Source organism: Trichosurus vulpecula, chromosome 3 (assembly GCF_011100635.1).
Source record: "Trichosurus vulpecula isolate mTriVul1 chromosome 3, mTriVul1.pri, whole genome shotgun sequence".
Classification (NCBI taxonomy): Eukaryota; Metazoa; Chordata; class Mammalia; order Diprotodontia; family Phalangeridae; genus Trichosurus; species Trichosurus vulpecula.
In genome coordinates this window covers 139,870,038-139,889,550 of record NC_050575.1, presented here as the reverse complement: position 1 = coordinate 139,889,550, position 19,513 = coordinate 139,870,038, and the positions used below count along the sequence as shown (strand labels likewise).

At 39.1% G+C, this 19,513-nt stretch overlaps 1 protein-coding gene across 1 annotated transcript in view; it reads left to right on the top strand.

Annotated features, from left to right (window-relative positions):
* The window catches only part of ZNF536 (zinc finger protein 536), a 305,150-nt gene extending 287,002 nt beyond the window's left edge, over positions 1-18,148 (top strand). Inside the window, exon 4 of the mRNA XM_036748438.1 lies at positions 17,913-18,148. Coding sequence (XP_036604333.1) covers positions 17,913-18,148 — 236 coding nt within the window. The remainder of the gene's footprint in view (positions 1-17,912) is intronic.
* The last annotated feature ends 1,365 nt before the right edge of the window (positions 18,149-19,513 follow it).

Sequence of the window (19,513 nt, the reverse complement as noted above, 5' to 3'; positions counted from 1 at the left end):
GGCTTGCATGCCCAGATTGCCTAATGCTGTTAAAGAGACAGGGTGATGTGGTAGAAAGATGACTAGAGTATTCATAGTATGAAAGAATCAGAAAGGAAGTGTGTGGCCATCAGCTGAGGGCATGGTTGAACTAATTGTGGATATAATCATTAAAAAATGACAAATATAAAAACATTCAAGGAAATGTGGGAAGAACTGTTTTGTAGAGCTCTGTGCTAGGAAAAATGGTAATAAATGTTAGTTTGAACTGAATTAAAATCCTGGGAAGAGTTAAAGCTAAAGAGACACTAGAGATCATTGAAGCCAACTCTCCTATTTTATGAACAAGGAAACTGAGGCAAGAAAAGTAAAGTAGCCTTATTGAGTTCATGTAGGCAGAGTCAAGATTCAGAGCATATTCCTGGAACTCCAAAATTCATTTGCACTTTCCAGAAAGGACATTATCACCTTATCTATCTTCAAGCCTTTGAGAAAGGGCATTTATTCCACTTTTGAGGTACTAAAATGGGCAACTTTCACCAAATAAAGAGTTTACCATGTAAATATCAGGGTTCCACACCTTTGGCTTCTGAGAGAGTTACTGGCATTAAGCTTTCATGGTTGAAAGGTTTGGTATTAACACCCCCCCCAAATAAATAAATACAAGGAGGTTAAGTGACTTTCATGTGCATTAGTCTTGGCACCTTAAAGGGAATGTAAGTATGAAATTCAAGAATGAACTTTTGAAGACACAAACCAAAATAGCTGTCTAAAGAGACCAAAATGGAGTAAAAAACTTAGGCTTGAAAAAGAAGATAGTAGCAAAGGTGGTGAACATGGAAGCAAAGGCAGGTAATGGTCAGAGAACATAGAGAAGGGGATGGGGGCCGTAAGATTACTGTCAGTAGCGTTAAAGCTCAGAATGAGCTGAGCCTGATGGTGAATCTCAAGGAGAACAAAAAAGGGCTTTTAAAAAAATCTATGTTGTAAGCAAGAGGAAGATCAAAGAAGAAACAGGACCATTGTCTGGGACAGATGAGATGATGGTAACAGAGGATGGCAAGGAGGCAGAAGAATTTCACTTTTACTTTGCTTCTGTTTTCTCTGGCAAAGAAAAAGATCTTGTAACTGGGAAAGAGGGGACGCAAATGGTTAATAGGGAGTTTAAAAGCTGATATAAATAATACCTAACATTTAGACAGTGCTGGGAGTTTTGCAAAGTGCTTTCTATATCTCGTTTGGTTTTTTTTTACAGCTTTGTGAGGTAGGTACTATTATTATTTCCATTTTGAAGATGTGAAGACTGAGGCTAAGAGAGGTTAAGTGGCTTGGCCAGGGTCACATAGCTAGCAAGTGTTTCAGGCAGTATTAGAAGTCTTCCAGATTCCAAGTCCAGCACCCTAGCTATGACACCACTCAGATGCGTAAGTAAGATAAGTGAGGAGGAGTCCCCCCACCCCCACCAAAGCACCGAGCTGTCAACAATAAGTGTAGATCAAAAGGCTAAATTAACTCTGTCCCAGGCTATTGAAAGAGTTGGTAGATACTATTTCTGAATCTTCCATTGGTGATGTTGAAAAATTCTGAAAAATAAGAGAGTTCCTCAAGATGATACAGGCTTGCAAGGCTTAAAACACTATACAAATTGATGTATAGTGTGGTTCTACATACACACATATAAATATTTGTATCTAATGGTAGCCATCTTTGAGAGTGGGTGGAGAGGGAGGGTGACAAATATAAAAAGTGCACAGCAGAGATTTAAAAAAAGTTAGAAGGAAGCATAGAAAACAGAATAGCTTTGAAAATGATACATAGTACTTATGTAGTTTTTTTTTAAAAAAAATAGTGTGAAATGCAAATTCATGGTTTTATAGTGAATACTCTTTTTATGTTGTGCTGTGTACATGGAAGTGTTCTTTTTTTTGAATCTATATATAAGTTCAAAATGAATTAAAAAAGAATTCTCGAAAAAACCACTATATAAATCCTCATTGTAACAATTATAATTATTATATATTTTATCTTTTTAAAGTGTAATGTCTTCAATCTATATGTTATCAGGCTTGATTTCAATAATTGGCAAAATCCTGGAACTTAGCATTGAAGGGATTGTTTGTAAGTATTTAGAAAATGAAGTGGTGATCACTAGGAGCCAGTATGATGTCATTAAGAAAAAGTGATGCGAGATTAATTTCATGTCCATGTTTGAAAAGGTTCCTACCAGTAGGTTAGGGAAATGCTATCAACACAGTATACTCACCTTTCATCAAAGCATTTGACAGAATTGTTCATGTTACATTTGATGACAAGATGGAGAGATATAGGCTAGAAAATAATGTAGTTAGATAGATTAGGTTGAATGACCAGACTCAAAGTGTAATTAATGTCACTTTGGAGTCAAGTCTACTAGAAAGCCCAAGGGATCTGCTGTGGGCTCTGGGCTATTCATTTTTTTAAATGATGACTTGCATAAATATTTAGAATGTATATTTATCAAATTTGCGAATGACATGAAGCTCTTAGAAAAAGCTAAACAACAAATGGCAAAGTTAGGATCCAAAAAATATCTTGATAAGCTTGAAAGATGGGCTAAGCTAATAACATAACATTTAATAGGAATCAATATAAAGTTCTACATTTGGTTTGAAAAATCAGCCACCCAATACAAGTTGGGGATGACATTGTTAGACAATTGGTCATCAGAGGAAAAAAAAACAAAAATGGAAACATGGAATTTCTTTGAAATACAAGATCAATGAAAGTCAAGAGGATGACACGACGGTCAAACCCCCCCACCCCCCAACAACCCCGAAAACAAAGCTAATGGTATGTTAGGCTATATTTACAGAGGCATATTGTTCAGAACAAGGGAGCTGACATTCACACTCTCTTCTGTCCTGGTCAGAACACACCCAGAGTGTTCTGCCCCGTTAGGAGCAACATATGTTGTGAAGGACATTGACAACCTGTAGTGTGTCCAGAGCAGGATGAACAGGAAGGCGAGAAGAATGGAGAACATTTTATGTGGAATCTAGTATTGAGGGTAGTTAACCTGAAGAAGACTTCAAGGAGGATGTGATCCTTATCTTTAAGTATTTGAAGTTGTAGGACAGCTAGATGGCTCTTCGGATGGAATGCTAGTCTTGGAGTCTAGAACACCTGAATTCAAATTCAACCTCTGACACTCACTAGCAGTGTGACCTTGGGCAAGTCACTTAACCTCTCTTTCCCTCAGTTTCATCATCTGTAAAATGGAGATAGTAAGAAAACCTATCTCCCAGGGTTGTTGTGAGGAGCAAGTAAGATAGCTGTAAAAGCACTTGGCACATAGTAAGCACTCTATAAATGTTAGCTTTTATTATTAGCTATCATATACAAGAGGAATGAGTTCTGTCCTGCTTGGTCCTAGAAGAGAGAATTAGTAGCAGAGGGTGGAAGTTGCAGAAAGGCAGATTTAAACTCATGTTCTTAATATTTAGAGTTTTCCAAATGTCAAATGGGCTATCCCGTGAACTGGAGGGTCCCTTCAAGGGGAAGTTGGATAACCATTTGTGAGGGATAGTATGCAAGAGATTTCTATTCATGGAAGAGTAGATGCCTTCTAGATGCCCTCTGACTTGGTGATTCTGGGAAGCATTTTAAAGGCAAGACTACTTATTACTTTATCCGTTAATTTCACTATTCATTGAATCGGAGCACTGAATGGACCACATTGAATTCATGTTCATGGGAAGGAGTGGGATGTAAAGAAAAGCTGCTGGTCTTAGCATAAGAAAGCCTCAGTTGGAGACTCTGGCTCTGGGATTGTCTTGCTATGCCACCTTGATCAAGTCACTTGAATATTCTGGCCTTCATTTTCCTCCTTGGTAAAAGGAGGATAATAATTCTTTCTTAAGGCAATGGAGCAATGGTTGGAGCACTGGCCTGGAATCAGGAGGATCTGAGTTCAAATATCATCTCATATTATTACTGGTTGTGTGACCCTGGGCAAGTCACTTAACCTCTCTCTGCTTCAGTTTACTCAATATTGAACTGGGGATTATAATAGTACTTACCTCCCAGGGTTGATGATTAAATGAGGATTAAATGAATTAATAATTCTAAAGCACTTAGCACAGTGCCTGGCACGTAGCAGCTTCTATTTAAATGGTTATTGCCTTTGCTTCCCCTTCCCCCTGCCCCCACTTCAAAGGGTTGTTGGGAAGAAGGCACTATATGCATTAATAATAACTCATATTTCTCTGGTGCTTTATAGTTGACAAACAGTATTTTAAGCACTTACTACATGCAGTACACTGTGAAAAACCACACTATCCCTGCCCTCAAGGAATTCATAGGCTAGTAGAGGGAAAGGGCGCATGTACAAATGACTGTGATATATGCTCAAATGTAATATAAGCTCATAGATCTAGAAGAGACCTCAGGGGCTATCTAATTGAACCCCTCCATTTTCCAAATGAGGAAACTCATGCCCGGGGAGGGTGAATGACTTGCCCTAGGTCACATAGAGGCAGACTTAGAACCTAGGTTCTCTGATTCCAGAGCCATTATTGTCTTTTCACTGTATCATATTCCTTCCCTAGAGAGGGGTGAAAGATGGGGAGAAGGGCTGGCTCATTTCCATTTGGAGGGATAAGCAAAGGCTTCATTGAGAAGGAGACATTTGATATGGGTCTTGAAAAAATGTTTTCAGTAATGGAATGTATTCAAAGCATGTGCCATGGACTACCTAAGGGCATGGAGGTAGGAGACAGCACAATAATAACAGAATAACTCATGGTCCATTTTGATTAGAAAGTAGAATTTAAGATAGAGAGTAGTGTGACATAAAGCTTGAAAGGTGGGCTGATGCCAGATTGGGAAGAACTTTGAGTGTGTCATTGGTCCATATTTGATACTATAGTCGATAGAAAGACACTGATGATTTTTGAGTAAGGAGTGACATGATGAAGCGAAAAATGCCAGAAAGATTATTCTGGTATCTGTGAGAAGGATGATATAGAAAATGGATAGATTTTGGAACTAGGAAAACCAGTTAGGGTATCTCTGCCTACTTAAATCTTTATCCAGTCACTAAATATTTGCTAAGCCCCTTCTATGTGCCAGGCACTGTGCTAAGTGCTGGGGATACAAAAAGAGGCAAAAGACACCCTGCTTTCAAGGAGCTTACAATCTAACGAGGGAGACAACATGCAAACAACTATATGCAAACAAGCCATATGTAGGAAAAATAGGACACAATTAAGAGAGGGAAGGCACTAGAAAAAGGAAACAACTTCTTGCAAAAGATAGAATTTTAGTTGGGACTTAAAGGAAGCAAGGAAATTTAGTAGGCAGAGTTGAGAAGGGGGGATATTTCAAGTATGGGGGACAGCCAGAGAAAATGTAAGAAACTGAGAGATGGAGCATTTTATTTATTTATTTAATGGAATAACCAGGTCTGTGTCACTGGATTGAAGAGTATGTATCTGGGAGGAAGGTGTAAGAAGACTGGAAAGGTAGGAGGGGGCTGGGTTATAAAAGACTTTGAATGCTAAACAGAGCATTTTATATTTGACCTGTGAGGCGATAGGGAGCTGCCGGAGTTTATTGAGTGGCAGAGTGACACGACCAGACCTGTGCTTTAGGAAATCATTTTGGTGGCTGTGAATGGAGAATGAATTGGAGTGGAGAGAGACTTAAGGCAGGCAAAGCCCTTGCAGGCTATTCCAATTATCCACTTGAGTGGTGGTAGTGTTAAAGGGGAGAAGGGGGCATATTTGAAAAATATTGCAAAGGTGAAATCAGCAGGTCTTGGCAATTGACTGGATATGGGGGTGAGACGTGTGCGGAAACATCTTCAGCTGAGCTCATTTACTGAATACCTCCTATGTTCTAGGCACACCCATTGAAACAACATTATCTTGATCTTTCTACTTCTGGAATAGAGATACAATGTAGACATGGGCATGCATGGTTTCATCAGCATAAGAAACACTTTCCACCAAGTCAAATTTCAAATTTTTGAGATTTACCAAGTCAAATTTCAAACTTTTGAGATTTAGTAGCTAAGTCCTTAAAAATTCTTGAGGCACGCAGAGTTGAAAAGATTTGCCTGGCGTTACATAACTTAAAAGTCAAAGGCAGGATTTGGACCCAAGTGCTCTTGACAGCAGGGTGAGCACTCTATGAATCCTGGATTTAACAGATACACATAGATAAGTAAATATAAGGTAATTGGAGGATGGAAGGCATGCTCACCAGCAGGTATCTGAGAGAGACTTCCCATTGGATTTGCTCACCTGCGCTGAGCCTGGAAAGAGGACGATGATGTTAAGTAGCAGCAGTGAGGAAGGAGTGCAGGTTAATAGTGGGGGGTAGCTTTTTCAAGGGCAATGATGGGAGATGGAGTGTCACATTCAGGGAGCAGCTAGTAAGCTAGGTTCTTTCCTTTTGGGACAACAGTCAGATGACCACATCCTATTGTGATCATCCAGGTGAGAGTAATAGCCACCTGTGGATTTAGAAAAAAAGTGAGTTTCTAATGTAATGTAGAGGTAAAATTGATGGGACTTGGCAACTGATTGAATTTGGGGGTTGAGGGCATGGAAAAAAGAGAATAACTTAGAATTTTCAATCCAGGAGAATTATGGGACATTAATGAATGCAGAAGTAAGGAGCAGGGATGAGTTTCTGGGGGGTAGATATGATCTTACATTATACTAAGTTTTATATTTGTAGAGTCTGAGGTATTGGCAAGATAACTAGGTAGAGATATCCTATAGACCATTGGAAACAGGAAACTGGAGGTCTAGTTGGGGACAGATAAATAGATTTGGGAATTATCTTCACAGAAGTGATAATTGAAGCCATGGGAGTCACTGAGATTGCCAAGGCATAGAATAAAAAGGGAAAAAAAGATGGCCAAGATCAGAATCATGGGGGATGCCCACATGTGGTGGAGCATGGGGAGGGAGAAGAACCAGCCAAGTAGACCTTAAAGGATTAGTAGAACAACAAGGATAGGACAATGTCATGAAAACCAATGGAGGAGAACAAATTTTAAAAAGATAATTAATGGAGCACTTTAGGGTAAACATTTTGTTGTCATCACCATATCCTGAGAGTTCCTCGAACATAGTAGGTACCCTGAATGCTTGAGGTTTGATTTTAAATGTCCTTGAATTTAGCAATTACAATGTCATTGGTGGCTTTGAACATATAACAAAAATTCAGCATATATGGGATTAGTGAAATGAACTGAGTGAATTGGTAGAATTCAACTGGAAGGAAACTTAGATGATAACAGCTAACATTAAATGCAGCTTTAAGGTTTGCAAAGTACTTTGTATACGTTATCCCATTTGATCCTTACAATAACCCTGGGGGTAGGTCCTATCATTATCTCAGTTTTACACATAGGGAGACCAAGGCTGGCAGAGCTTAAGTGACTTGTTCCAAGTCGTTCAACTAATAAGTGTCTGAGGCAGTATTTGAACTCAAATCTTCCTGATTTTAAGGCCATCATTCTATCCACTATGCCGCCTAACTGTCTTAAATACCTTAGAGATCATCTCTTACAGTCGCTTATTTTTTCCAAGAAGAAATGAAGGCCCAGAGAGGCTGAATTGCCCACACAACTAATTTCTCGTGGAGCCAGGATTAGACTTCTGGCCCAGTGTTCTGTCTACTCTACCATGGAGTCACCTTCAGAGAAATTTGTAATGCACCTTTGCCTAAGATTCTGCCAGCCAGATAGATATAGCCTATCCCTATCCCCAATCCCATATATGTCCAGGCTTCTCATTGGTGATCTTTTCTATTAATATGTACTATACATATGTCCGTGTATATACATGCACATACATATACACACTTCCTGGACCCAACTGTAGGACAGATGTGGTAGAATTTTGAGATGTGTGTGTTTGTTCTAGTATGTTGCATCAGCTGAACGGGACAATCCCAATGTGGTAAATTGCCAAGTTTTATGTCTTTGTATAATCCAAGACACAGTATGATGTTGCAAGGTAACTGAATGGAAGCCCAGCATTTTCTTCAAAGTGATCAACTGAAGATGGCAAAGAAATAGTAATAAGCGAATATAATGGAGGGAAATGGTGTGTAGGTTACTAAATATTCAATTTGGGGAATAAATGTAATAAAAATCAGAGTGAGGGGACAGGACAGAAAAAGGAGTCAAAAAGTCGATTTGATTGGATGTAAGCATAAGAGTGCTGGACTTGGGACTAGCAGAGCCAGGTCCGAGTGCTGGCTTTAGCCCCTGTTTCCCCGTAGGCAAAAGAGGAGATATCTTCCAGCTCTGAATCCTATGACTCCACTCTCATATTTGGATTTAGCACCATTAATTTTGAGGATAGTTGCTAATCTTTCTAAGATGAGGATGTAGGATTAAAGATTGAATAAACATAGGTTTGTCATGCTCCAGATTCTCCTTCAGGTGGCCTGGATTTTGACCCAGCTGGCTCCATGGCCCCTCTCTGCATTCTTTAACAGCTATACCCACACCAAGAAGGCTGGGGAGTCTTTCTAGGATCCAGAGGGCAGCGATGCAGACTTGCCATCACCCCCATTCTTATCATCTTTTTGCCCTCTCCTGAGGCTCTCAGATTCCTAACTCGACCTGAACCACCTTGAACTTTGTTGTCCTGCATTGCAGGGCTTCTGAACCATCAGGAAGGTTCCCCATTCTCTCTGGAGTCAGATGCCCTTGCCAGATTTTGAGCTGTAATTAATGGATGGGTTCCCCTAGAGGACTAGGCATTTTGCTTCCACCCCTTAGGTGCAAGCAAATTGCAGATATTCCAATCTTAGCAAGTAAGAAAAATACCTGGTTTTGCTACTTCTGCGGTAAACAATGTACCACTAGCTTTCTCCTTACTCTTCTTGACCCTCTGCTCTGTATACATATTTATATATTATTCATAGTGGATTAAAAATGAATGTGCTCTTTACCACCCTTCTACTGCACAGTGACAATACAAATTAACTTATTGTGTACTTACTTTTCACATGGCAGGGATAGGAAATTTTGATGGCCTTAAATGCTAAGTGATAGAAAAAGGGAAAGGATGCAGGCTGCTTTGGAGGTTGTCACCAGAATGGGCCTTATTGCTAAACAAAGGAGGTAGCCAACTCTTTGCAGGGTACAATGGGGAGGTAAGGCACACATATTCCCCATATACTCCCAAACTCATCACAGTGTCCCTAACTCCGTGGTCATGGATCCATTCTATTCAGTCTTGAAGGCTTTTCAGTTGTCTAGGTACCCTACCCCCCGGTAAAAATGCAAGTATTAAAATTTAGAAGATGCAAGGTGGCTACAATAGATATGCCGTAGAAGTGTCTTGGTTATCTAGAAGACCTGGGTTCAAGTCCTGGTCCTGGTGCTTATTGGCTGTGACCCTGGGCAAGATACTCAGCCTTTCAGTAGACACCCCATCCCCCTAGACAGTTCTATTTGCAGATCTACACTGGTAGAAGTTTCCCCACAGAGAATTCCTCACACCAATGAAATTATAAGTCCAATGCCTAATCTGTGCCCCTGCCAAAAAGAAAGAAAAAAAGAAATAACTGTGGAAGGGGTGATACTTTAAACTTATACAGTTAATATCTAATCAGAATTCATTCATTAAAGTAGTCTTTGGTGAGTGGCTACCATGTGCCAGGCACTATTCTACATGCTAGGGATACAAAGGCATAAAAGCAAGACAGCACCTTTTCTCAAGGAGCTTACAGTCTATTGATATTATTGCATCAAGCTAAAAGTTTAGCAGAAAAGGGAAATCAAGGCACAGTGCCTGGTACAATAGTAAGCACTTAATAAATGCTTGTTGACTGACTATAAAAGGCAGTGTGGTTGTGTCAAAGGAGCACTAGATTTTGAGTCAGGGACCTAGGTTCGAATTCTGGTTATGTTTGCTACTTACCACTTTTGTGACCTTGGAGAAGCCACCTAAATTCTCTGGGCCTCAGTTTTCTCACTTGTAACAAAAGAGAGGGTTGGACCAGATGATGTCTAAGGCACTTTTTACCTGTCTCGTTAGATAGTCTGTGGTCCTTTTCAATTCTAGAGCCTATAGAATAGAAGAGGAGGACCTAACAGGCAGAATTATAATGTCAAGGAAGTTTGTCTTCGGTGTATTCTCTGCCCCAAACTGGAATTTTAAACTTTCCAAAGTGGTTGAACTTTAAGAGGCTGTTGATTTGAAATGCTCCATCATCGGAAAAGAATGGGGTTGAATTAATTTGTTTTACTTCAATCAGTAAAAAATGTCCTTTTAGTCAAACTTTCTTCCATGGTTTTTCTTCTTTTTAATAAAACATTTTAGAAATGAATTTGCATTAGTAACTTTATCACTTCTAGATCATAAAGAACCATTAATTACTTCAATCCCTGGTCAAGGGAACTGTACCTTGCCATATGAGGTGTGTGCTCTCTAGCAAGCCTTTTAGTCCATAACATTGGGAAGGTCTGATGGAAAAGGACCAAAGAGGTGATGGCCTGCACTAGTATACAGTGTTTTCTCCTGAGGATGTTGCTGAGAAATCTACATTTGGAGACTTTGTTTCTCCGAAGCCTGTGATACCAGGAAGATACCGACAAAGATTTTAGCAGATTCTCTTTGGTTTCAGGTGTTGCCTCTGAGTTCAAGATGCCATCATTACATTGCAAATGTTTACTTTCACCATCAAGAGAAAACCTTCTAGCTCCCTGTCTTCTACATTTTGGTAGGAAATTCAGTGCAGGATATGGGGGCATAGCATACCCTTCCTGGAGTATATTTTAATGGTTTCTCAGGAAATACTAACCATATGGTGGTTTAAAAGGCATTAGGTTATGAGTTAATCAATCCATCAAGAAGTATTTATTAAACACTTACTGTGTACTAGTCATTGTGCCAAGTGCTAGAGATAAAAGTATAAACAATGAAATGAACCCTGCTCTTAAGGAATTTATATTCAAATGGGGAAGACAATATACATATATAAGTATATAAAAATACAAAGAGAATAAATGCATTCCAGTTAATTGCAAGATAGAGAGGCAGGGCACTGGCATTTGGGGACATCAGGAGAGACTTTGTGCAGAAAGTCATGCCATGAGATGCTTTTTAACGGAAGAGAAGTATTGTTTGAGGTAGAATGTGTATGTGTGTGTGTGTGTGTGTGTGTGTGTGTGTGTCTGTGTGTCTGTGTGTCTGTGTGTCTGTGTCTGTGTCTGTATCTGTGTCTGTGTTTGTGTCTGTGTCTGTGTGCTATATTCAAGGAAACAGAGAAAGCCAATTGTTCGGGATCACAGAGTACTAAAGAAGTGATTTCCAATGAAGCTGGAAAGAGAGATTGGGGCCAGGTCGCAAAGGGATTTAAAAGCCAAGCAGAGGAGGTTATATTTGATCCTGAGGGCAATAGGGAGCCACCAGAGTTGATTAAGTAGGGGAGTGACATGATCATATTTGTGCTTTAAAAATAATTGATGTGTTTTATTTCTATTTTACAAACATTTACAGTTGACTTCTGCTATGTCAGAGGTCTCTTATAACCAAATGAAACAGATAATCAAAATGAATAATATAGTGACTTCATCTGAAAATACACACAACATTTCACATCTGTTGTACCCCTATCTTTCTATTTTTTTTAAATGAAGAGAAATCTATTTTCTTTCCTTCCCACCACCAACCCTCTCAAAGAATAGAAAAACAAATTTATTGTAACAAATATGCATAGTCAAACAAAACAAATTCCCTCAATGACTATATACAGGAATATGTCTCATGACATAGTACTAGAAATGCTGGCTATAGCAATAAGGCAAGAAAAAGAAATTTAAGGAATAACCAGAGGTAAAGAAGAAGCAAAATCATCACTTTTTCTGGATGAGATGATGATGTACTGAAAGAAACCAAAACAGTCAACTAAAATTAATTGAAACAATGATAACTTCAGTAAAGTTATAGAGTATAAAATAAATCATAGAAATCATCAGCATTTCTATATAATTCTGGTAAAACCCAGCCAGAAGAGAAAGAAAGAGAAATTACATTTAAAATTATGACAGAATGTATAAAATACTTGGGAATCTACCTGCCAAAATGCACATAAGAACTATATAAATCGAACTACAACTATTTATAGAAATAAAAACAGACCTAAATAATTAGAAAATATTAATTGCTCATGGGTAGGTCGAGCCAATATTTTAAAAATTATAATACTGCCTAAATTAATTTGCTTCTTCCATGCTATACCAATCAAACTACCAGGTCTATGCTTAAGGAAAATCCTATGATGAGCTGAAGGAGTGAGAGTCTTGAAGTAGGAGATCAATCAAGAGACAGTTACAGTGATCTAGGTGAGAGATGATGAAGGACTGAACTAAAGTGGTAACTGTGTGGATAAAGATGTGTGGCAACTGATTTGGTCAGTGGAATGAAGGAGAAAGAAGAGTCAAAGATAACAAACCTGGAAAGAAAGATGAAGAAAGTGATGGGTTTTGGAGGAGAAAATACTGAGTTCTGCTTTGAATGTTTTAAGTTTGAGGTGTCTCCACAACATCTGATTTGAAATGTCAAAAAAGCAATGAGTAATTTGGAATTGAAGTTGCAGAGAAACTAGGTCCAGGAGTCATTGGCATAGAGATAATAAAATCAATGGGATGTAATGAAGTCACAAAGAGAATAGAGAGGTAAGAGTAAGGAGGCAAGACAGAGTCTTTTGGGAACACTTATAGTTAAGGGATGTGATTTGGAAGATGAAACAGCAAAAAAGACTGAGAAAGAGGAGTTAGATAGGCAGAAAAACTAGGAAAAAGTAGTGTCACATAAAGGCCAGAAAGGAGAGATTACCCAGGTGATGAGAATAATTAATGACATCAAATACAGCAGATAGTTCCAAAAGGTTAGGACTTGGGGAACAAAAGACCATCATATTTGGCCATGAAAAGAGATCATTAGTAACTTGGGAGAGAGAAGTTTCAGTTGAGTGATGAAATTGGAAGCCAGACAGCAAAGGGTAGAGATATGAGTAAGAGGAGAGAAGGTGGAAGCAATTAGTTAGTACATGGATTCTAGTCCTGACTCTGCCATTAGCTAGCTTTGTGACTCCGAGCAAGTTACTTAATCCCTCTGAGCCTTAGCTTTCTCGTATGTATAATGGGGATAATAATTGCAACTTAGTTGTTTTTGAAGCCAGATGAGTTTGTGCTTGTAAAACACTTTCCAAAACTTAAAGCATCAAATAAATATGTATTATGATTGTTATGGTGGTTATTGTTGGTATTATCTCATTTTACCCTCACCTCAACCTTCTGACATAGGCTGGGCAGGAACAGAGTTACCTCTGTAAGACTATAAGCTGTGGAGAAAGCTCTGATCTGCATGGTTAAGAGTTTCTCAGCAGAAACTTCTTAGGTTCATGAAATCATAGAAAATGAGATGTAATACGAGTCACTGCACTGATTTAGGCCTCAGTTTCCTCATCTGGATATTGCAGACAATACCTTCTTATCTCCTTGGTGATGCAATTATGAGAATAAAAATCAGATAAATATTTTTTAAAAAATTAATTAAATTTAGTCAATGCCTTTAAAAATACAAAAACCATCTTAGCTGTTCAAAAACAGGAGGCACCGTGGGATGATTTTGACCCACAGATTATTGTTTGCTAATCTCTGTTATAGAAGTTGAACATTGGACTTGGAATTTAAAATTTTGGATTTCAGTCCTGGCTCTGTTGTACATTACCTGTGTGACCCTAGCTAAGTCATTTTCCCAATCTTGGTGTGAGTTTCTTCATCTCTAAAATAATCAGAATGGAGGTGCAAATCTCTAAGGTCCCTTCTATCTCTAACATTTTAGATTATATGAAGGATCATTATGTCGCTGGGACACTAGACATAAAAGTAGAACATTATCTATCATTTTATAATAAATTCTATAAAAACACAAGATATTATTGACTCAGCAGCAACAAAATATATTGTAAATATATTACTATATGTGCCAAATAGTTACATAAATTTATTTTTACACCTTGCAGATAGTTCTAGACACTTACACATGGATTTCCACATAATCAGGGTCACTTTTTTATGGACCTCAGTTTTCTAACCTGTCAAATAGGAAGATTTTACAGTAGTCTTTTTGATTTCTGGCAATATATGAATCTATGTGAGTAATAAGCCTTTGTTTTTGTGGTTGTGTATTTTTTGTATTATATTTGTATTAAATACAATATACCAATTTCATAGCATAATTGTACATAAGAAACAAATCCCAATTATATATGCTAATGACAAGCAGAAAGAAATTAAATTGTTGAACAACTCTAAAAATTCATTATAACCAGGAGTTCCAAAACTTCTTTCCCATGAATTATGTCACTAGATTTAGCTTATTGGAGTGGTATGAAATGGATATAGACCATCGTGGTATAGTGAGAAAAGCCCTGGTTGCAGAAGTAGGATGCGAACGGAGTCCTCCTGACTCTGACTGCATGATTCTTACTGGCTTACCTGACCACGGCCAAGTCAAGCAGCCTGAAAGAGTCTCATTTTTATTTTCTGTGCAGTGAGGGATTGAACTAAAACACTTCACACAGAGCCCAGAATATTCCCTGGCCTGTTCTGGTGAGATGAGTCCTTTCTGCATGTTAAATGATGACAGAGCCGTAGCTACTACTGGTCAAATAGAACAAAGTGTGTCCTCAAATCAACTTCTGAAGGCAAGGGTTCAGGAGGTACACTGGAAGCTTCCTGTTTAGAGAAATTATGATTTTTTTCTTAACTAGGCACTAATTTCATTTATTTCTTCCCTCCTCGAGGAGACTATTGTCAGCAACCCTCTAAATTCGGGTGTACCGGAAAAAGCCCCATTTGCTTTGCCTTAGTTACAGTACTGGGGACGATGACATTTGCCATACCTATTTCACAGGATGCTGTTAGAAAATAATTTTGTAAACTTGAAAAATTATTATGTAAATGTGTTGTTGTGACTGCCGTTATTGTGATTGTTATTAAATACTGAGCTGCTTAGTAGGTGCGGGAGGGCAAGCCACCCCCTCGATCTCTCAGCAGCTGAGAATTGTGTTATTTTACCTATCCCTTCTCTACTAAGCACTTTATGTTAACAGATGTTTTTGTGGTGTCATAGTCACCAAAGAGAATTTGGGCGTTTTTTGCTTGTATTTTGAAAACCAAAATTAAAGAATCAAAATTTCAAATTTTTCCATCCCAGATTTCTCAATCTACTTTTGCAACTGGGAAATTAAATCATTCTAGTAAGCCTTTCTTAATGCCTACTAGGTGGCTGGGAAAGAGAAATGAGTAGAAAGCACCAGAACCTGAGTTGGAATCACAGCCTGACCTAGTTACTTATCCTTTCTGTACCTCAGTTTCTGTATCTATAACATGAAGGGTTGGATCAGGTAACCTCTGACTCCCAGTTCTAGTCTATAATTCTTCGTTCTTGACACTGTTAGGGAGATCTAAAAATAAAAAAAAGGAAGACTGAAGCTCTCTTGAGGATTTTCCCATCTGATTGAGGAGATGAAGCCCACACTCCTGGAGCCATTAGATGATTGTGATCATTTGGCGGTATACTATTTGTCTATCAGAGGAGAAGTGTTAGGACACTGCCCAGAAGAAGGAGATTGGGGTAGGCTGGAAGAATGATTGCTCATCTTTACAGGTTCCTTTAATAATCTTCAGATCTTATATTTAGAGCTTCGATGCAACCTTATTGTTGAATAGGCTAGTCTTCATTTTACAGATCAGGAAACCCCAACCTGGCGAAGTTAAAATACTTGCCCGGAATCCCTCAGATAGTTAAATGGCTGAGCCAGGATTTGGATTCCAGGTCCATGTGGCCTCTCGGCTTGCAGAACACTGTCCTTACAAACAGTTCTGAGAAGTAAGTAGTGCAAAAATGACTCCTGTGCCACAGATGAACTGACTGAGGCTCAGACAGGTGAAGGTGGCCTGCTCAGAACTAGCATGAGACCCTGCGTCTCAACAGACCTGATGTTCAGAGAGCCCCCTCTCCACTAGGCAGAGCTGCCAAAGTCTCCCTGGTAGAAAAGGAGCTTCCGTTAGAAACTGAGAAACAGATAACATTCCAATAAATAGCAGCACACGGAGGTAGTGCTAGTATGAACAATGGGGTGCAGAACCTAGTAAAAACCAAAATAAAAACAAAAAAAATCCCCCTGGAAATCAGAAATATGGGAACTGCCCTGAAAAAACATGGAGACTATTTTTTCTTCTTTTAAGGCACTTAATGTGAAGCCGGCAGATTTCTGGGAAGAAATCTGTGTGTGTGGAGAAATAGAAAGTTTTCCAAAATGCTCTGAGTCGAGGCTATGCAGATCTCCGAGGGGGAGGGGGTGAGTCCTTTGTTAAAACACCTTGTTCCATTAGGGATCTGATGAGGGTCCCTCTTTAACTAGGCTGCTGTGTTCTGAATTTTTGTATATTAGGGTTTCCATACACAAGTTTAAGGAGTAATAAAGCAGAGATGATTATTTACATTAAAGGCTGCCTTTAAAGAGCATTGCTTCACTAGGAGGCCCCCCTGGACACTTAAGCAGTTGTTTGCAGAGAGGCTGGGGGCTAGGGGGCCAGGGATCAGAGATATTAAAGTGAAGGCATTAGGAGCTGCTGAGTGGCAAATTAAAAGCAATTCGGTAGAGACAAAACGGCTCTGACGTTATCATATAAGTTGCTAGGAAAACATGGTTTCATTTCACTAAAGAAAGATGCTTTACCCACCGCTTTGCTGGAGAATAGCTCTTGTGGAAAGCCAAAGGGGCATGGTTTGCTGTCCCTCAGGATTGTCCAGCCTGGGAACACGGAAAGTGCTCTTAGGGTATGGATATGTGCTTGTGTGTTAGGGTGGAGAGGGGTGGGGTGGAGGGGCAATGTCAGTGTCTGGGCTCACTTAATTTTCTTCCTGAATATTCCTGAGCAAATTAAACCCAGCTAAGGGCATTTGACCTCTGATGCTGCTAGTTGGAGAGACAAAAGCCCATAAACTTCCAGAGACAGTGCATCAACTTTCCAGCATAGAAGAAATGTGATTGCTCCAATATAACTTCCCAAACCAGATGCTATTCCAGTTTTTCAATATGGCAAAAATGTGCATGTGTGTCTGCGGTGTGTCTGAACAAAGAAATGAGACTATGGGGATCAGAGCTCTTTCTTCACTCATTTGTCTTCTATTCAAAATGTAAGGTTTATTGCAAGTCTTCGAATATTAGACCTCAAGAACTAAATCCAACCTGTGTAGTCGGCACTTCTAGGAGATAACACAGTCCTAGGTTGTCTGACCCCTGACTCCTTTCCATCTGTCCTCACTCATCTCCCCCTGCCCCCAAATATGTAGATATGTATAGACATACACACAAACACATGCCTTAATAATTAAAACTGAGTTGAAGGGATATTTTCCACTCCATTCAAAGGCTAGAGACACTTCTTCCTCTCCTCCCACCCTGCCTAAAGTCTCCGAAACCCATGGTTAGTACCGAGTCTATGCATGGTCGTGTCTACATCTTTCTCCAATAAAAAGTTAATGAGCAAATATAAAGGAGGCCCACTTATTAAACTGTTTGGCCTGAGCTGGACTGCCGTACCGAGTGATTGACGATCATTTTATAGAGAGGCCAGGTGATATCTAGCTTTCTCTTCTCCCCAAGCAAATGGATTAAAATCTCTGCCTTGGAAGTTCTCCTTTCAAATTATTGTCTATGTGACTCATATCTATTGGGTTTTGTTTCTCTTTTTTTTTTTTTTGCTGTAACTTTCATGAAGTGCTTGCTCCTAAAGAGGATTTTTAAAAATAACAAATTACTTAAATGTGCTTGGCAGAAAAAAAAAAAAAAAACAACTTGTGACCCCTGACTCTACTAACCAGATTTTTGTCTATCTTCAGGTCACAGGCCTTTCCAGTGCAGATATTGTCCATACAGTGCCTCTCAGAAGGGAAATCTGAAGACCCATGTTCTTTGTGTCCATCGCATGCCTTTTGACAACAGCCAGTATCCCGATCGCAGGTTCAAGCGCTCCAGAGTTGACTCCGAGGCTTCTGGGAATTTAGAGGAACCTGCAGCTGTCAGACCCGGGAGCTCAGCAGAGCTAACGGAGGTGGGCAGCAAGACCCAGGAGTAACAGCTGAACAAGTCTATCTGTATATTGCAATATTATTTTACAGTCTTTAGATAGGCATTTGGTAAGAGAGTTTGCTAACTGCATTCCGAGAAAAATAAAGAGTTGTATACAGCTCCCTTCCCTCCCCCCCCCAACCCAGTAGTGTACAGGATGTTAAAACATTTAAAATATATCTATATATATATATATATTAAAAAAATTTTCCCCAGCCCTTGAAAATGGCTGCTAAACTGTTACCTGGCAACAAATGCTTCCAAACAACGCAGGTGGGATAATAAAGTGATTTCCAAATATGAGGAGGTCGTTAGTACTCTAAAAAAAGCAGGAGGCACTTCAAACTCTAACATGGTCTTTGTCCAAAAATAATGCTCTTAACCGAAAAATGATACCATCTCCATGATTTAGTGTTGCCTCCGAAGATTGAGAGGTTGCGTCTTCATTGTTGAAAACACCTTTATAATATGATACTGGCGGCTGTCATTGGCCCAGCATAGCAATGAGATGACTTGGTACGCTAGCTACCATGGTGCCAGTCAGACTGGGGCTGTCACTGCAGAGAAAATCAATCGGAGTGGTGTTGTAACTGCACTGGAGGAGAAATCTTAGCCGGCCTCTAACGAGGGTCAGGACTGACTGATATTGGAAAAGATTGTGATATTACATTTTCATTTTTTAAAAATACACAGCCGAATGAATCAATGGTCAGGAAGGATGTGCGGACACATGTCCATTGCAGATTTGATGAGTGATTTCTTTTTTCAGCTCAAATGGCAGTATTGAGGGAAATGCTTTTATTCTGGGTCCTTTTTTTTGGATGAAGAAGTAGGTGTCTACTAAAGAAATCTAGGGGTATAGGACATATCATTATTGTTTAGTCAAACTAGTCAGCCTCATCTGTAGAAGGTGCTGGTGAGAAATTGAATTTTACGTTATAATAGAAGATTTTTAAATTCTTTTTTTTAATTTTGAATTTTTTTACTTGAATGAAGGATTTCCTAATCCTGGTTAAGTTTTTCATCTGTTAGTTTTTATAGATGTGACAGACACAGGGCAGGAGTATCTTCTAGAAGGGGGTCTTCTGAAGCAGCTTATGCTAAAATATGGATATCCCAACATCCTGCGCTTTGTCTCTAATGAAGAAAGTGTTTGAGCAATCGTTTTTGTTGTGATTTTTTAAATAAAACAAACGTGTTCTACTTTTTTTTTCATAAAAATAATTGCTCTACCTTTTTCCCCCTTTTGGCCAATGATGCTAGATTTTCTTCTATTTAGATCCTCCACATTAAGTTCTTCCTTCACCACAGAAGTCACTTTTGAGGGATACTATCCAGATGCTTAACCCCAAACCTTGCAAGAAGTCTAGTG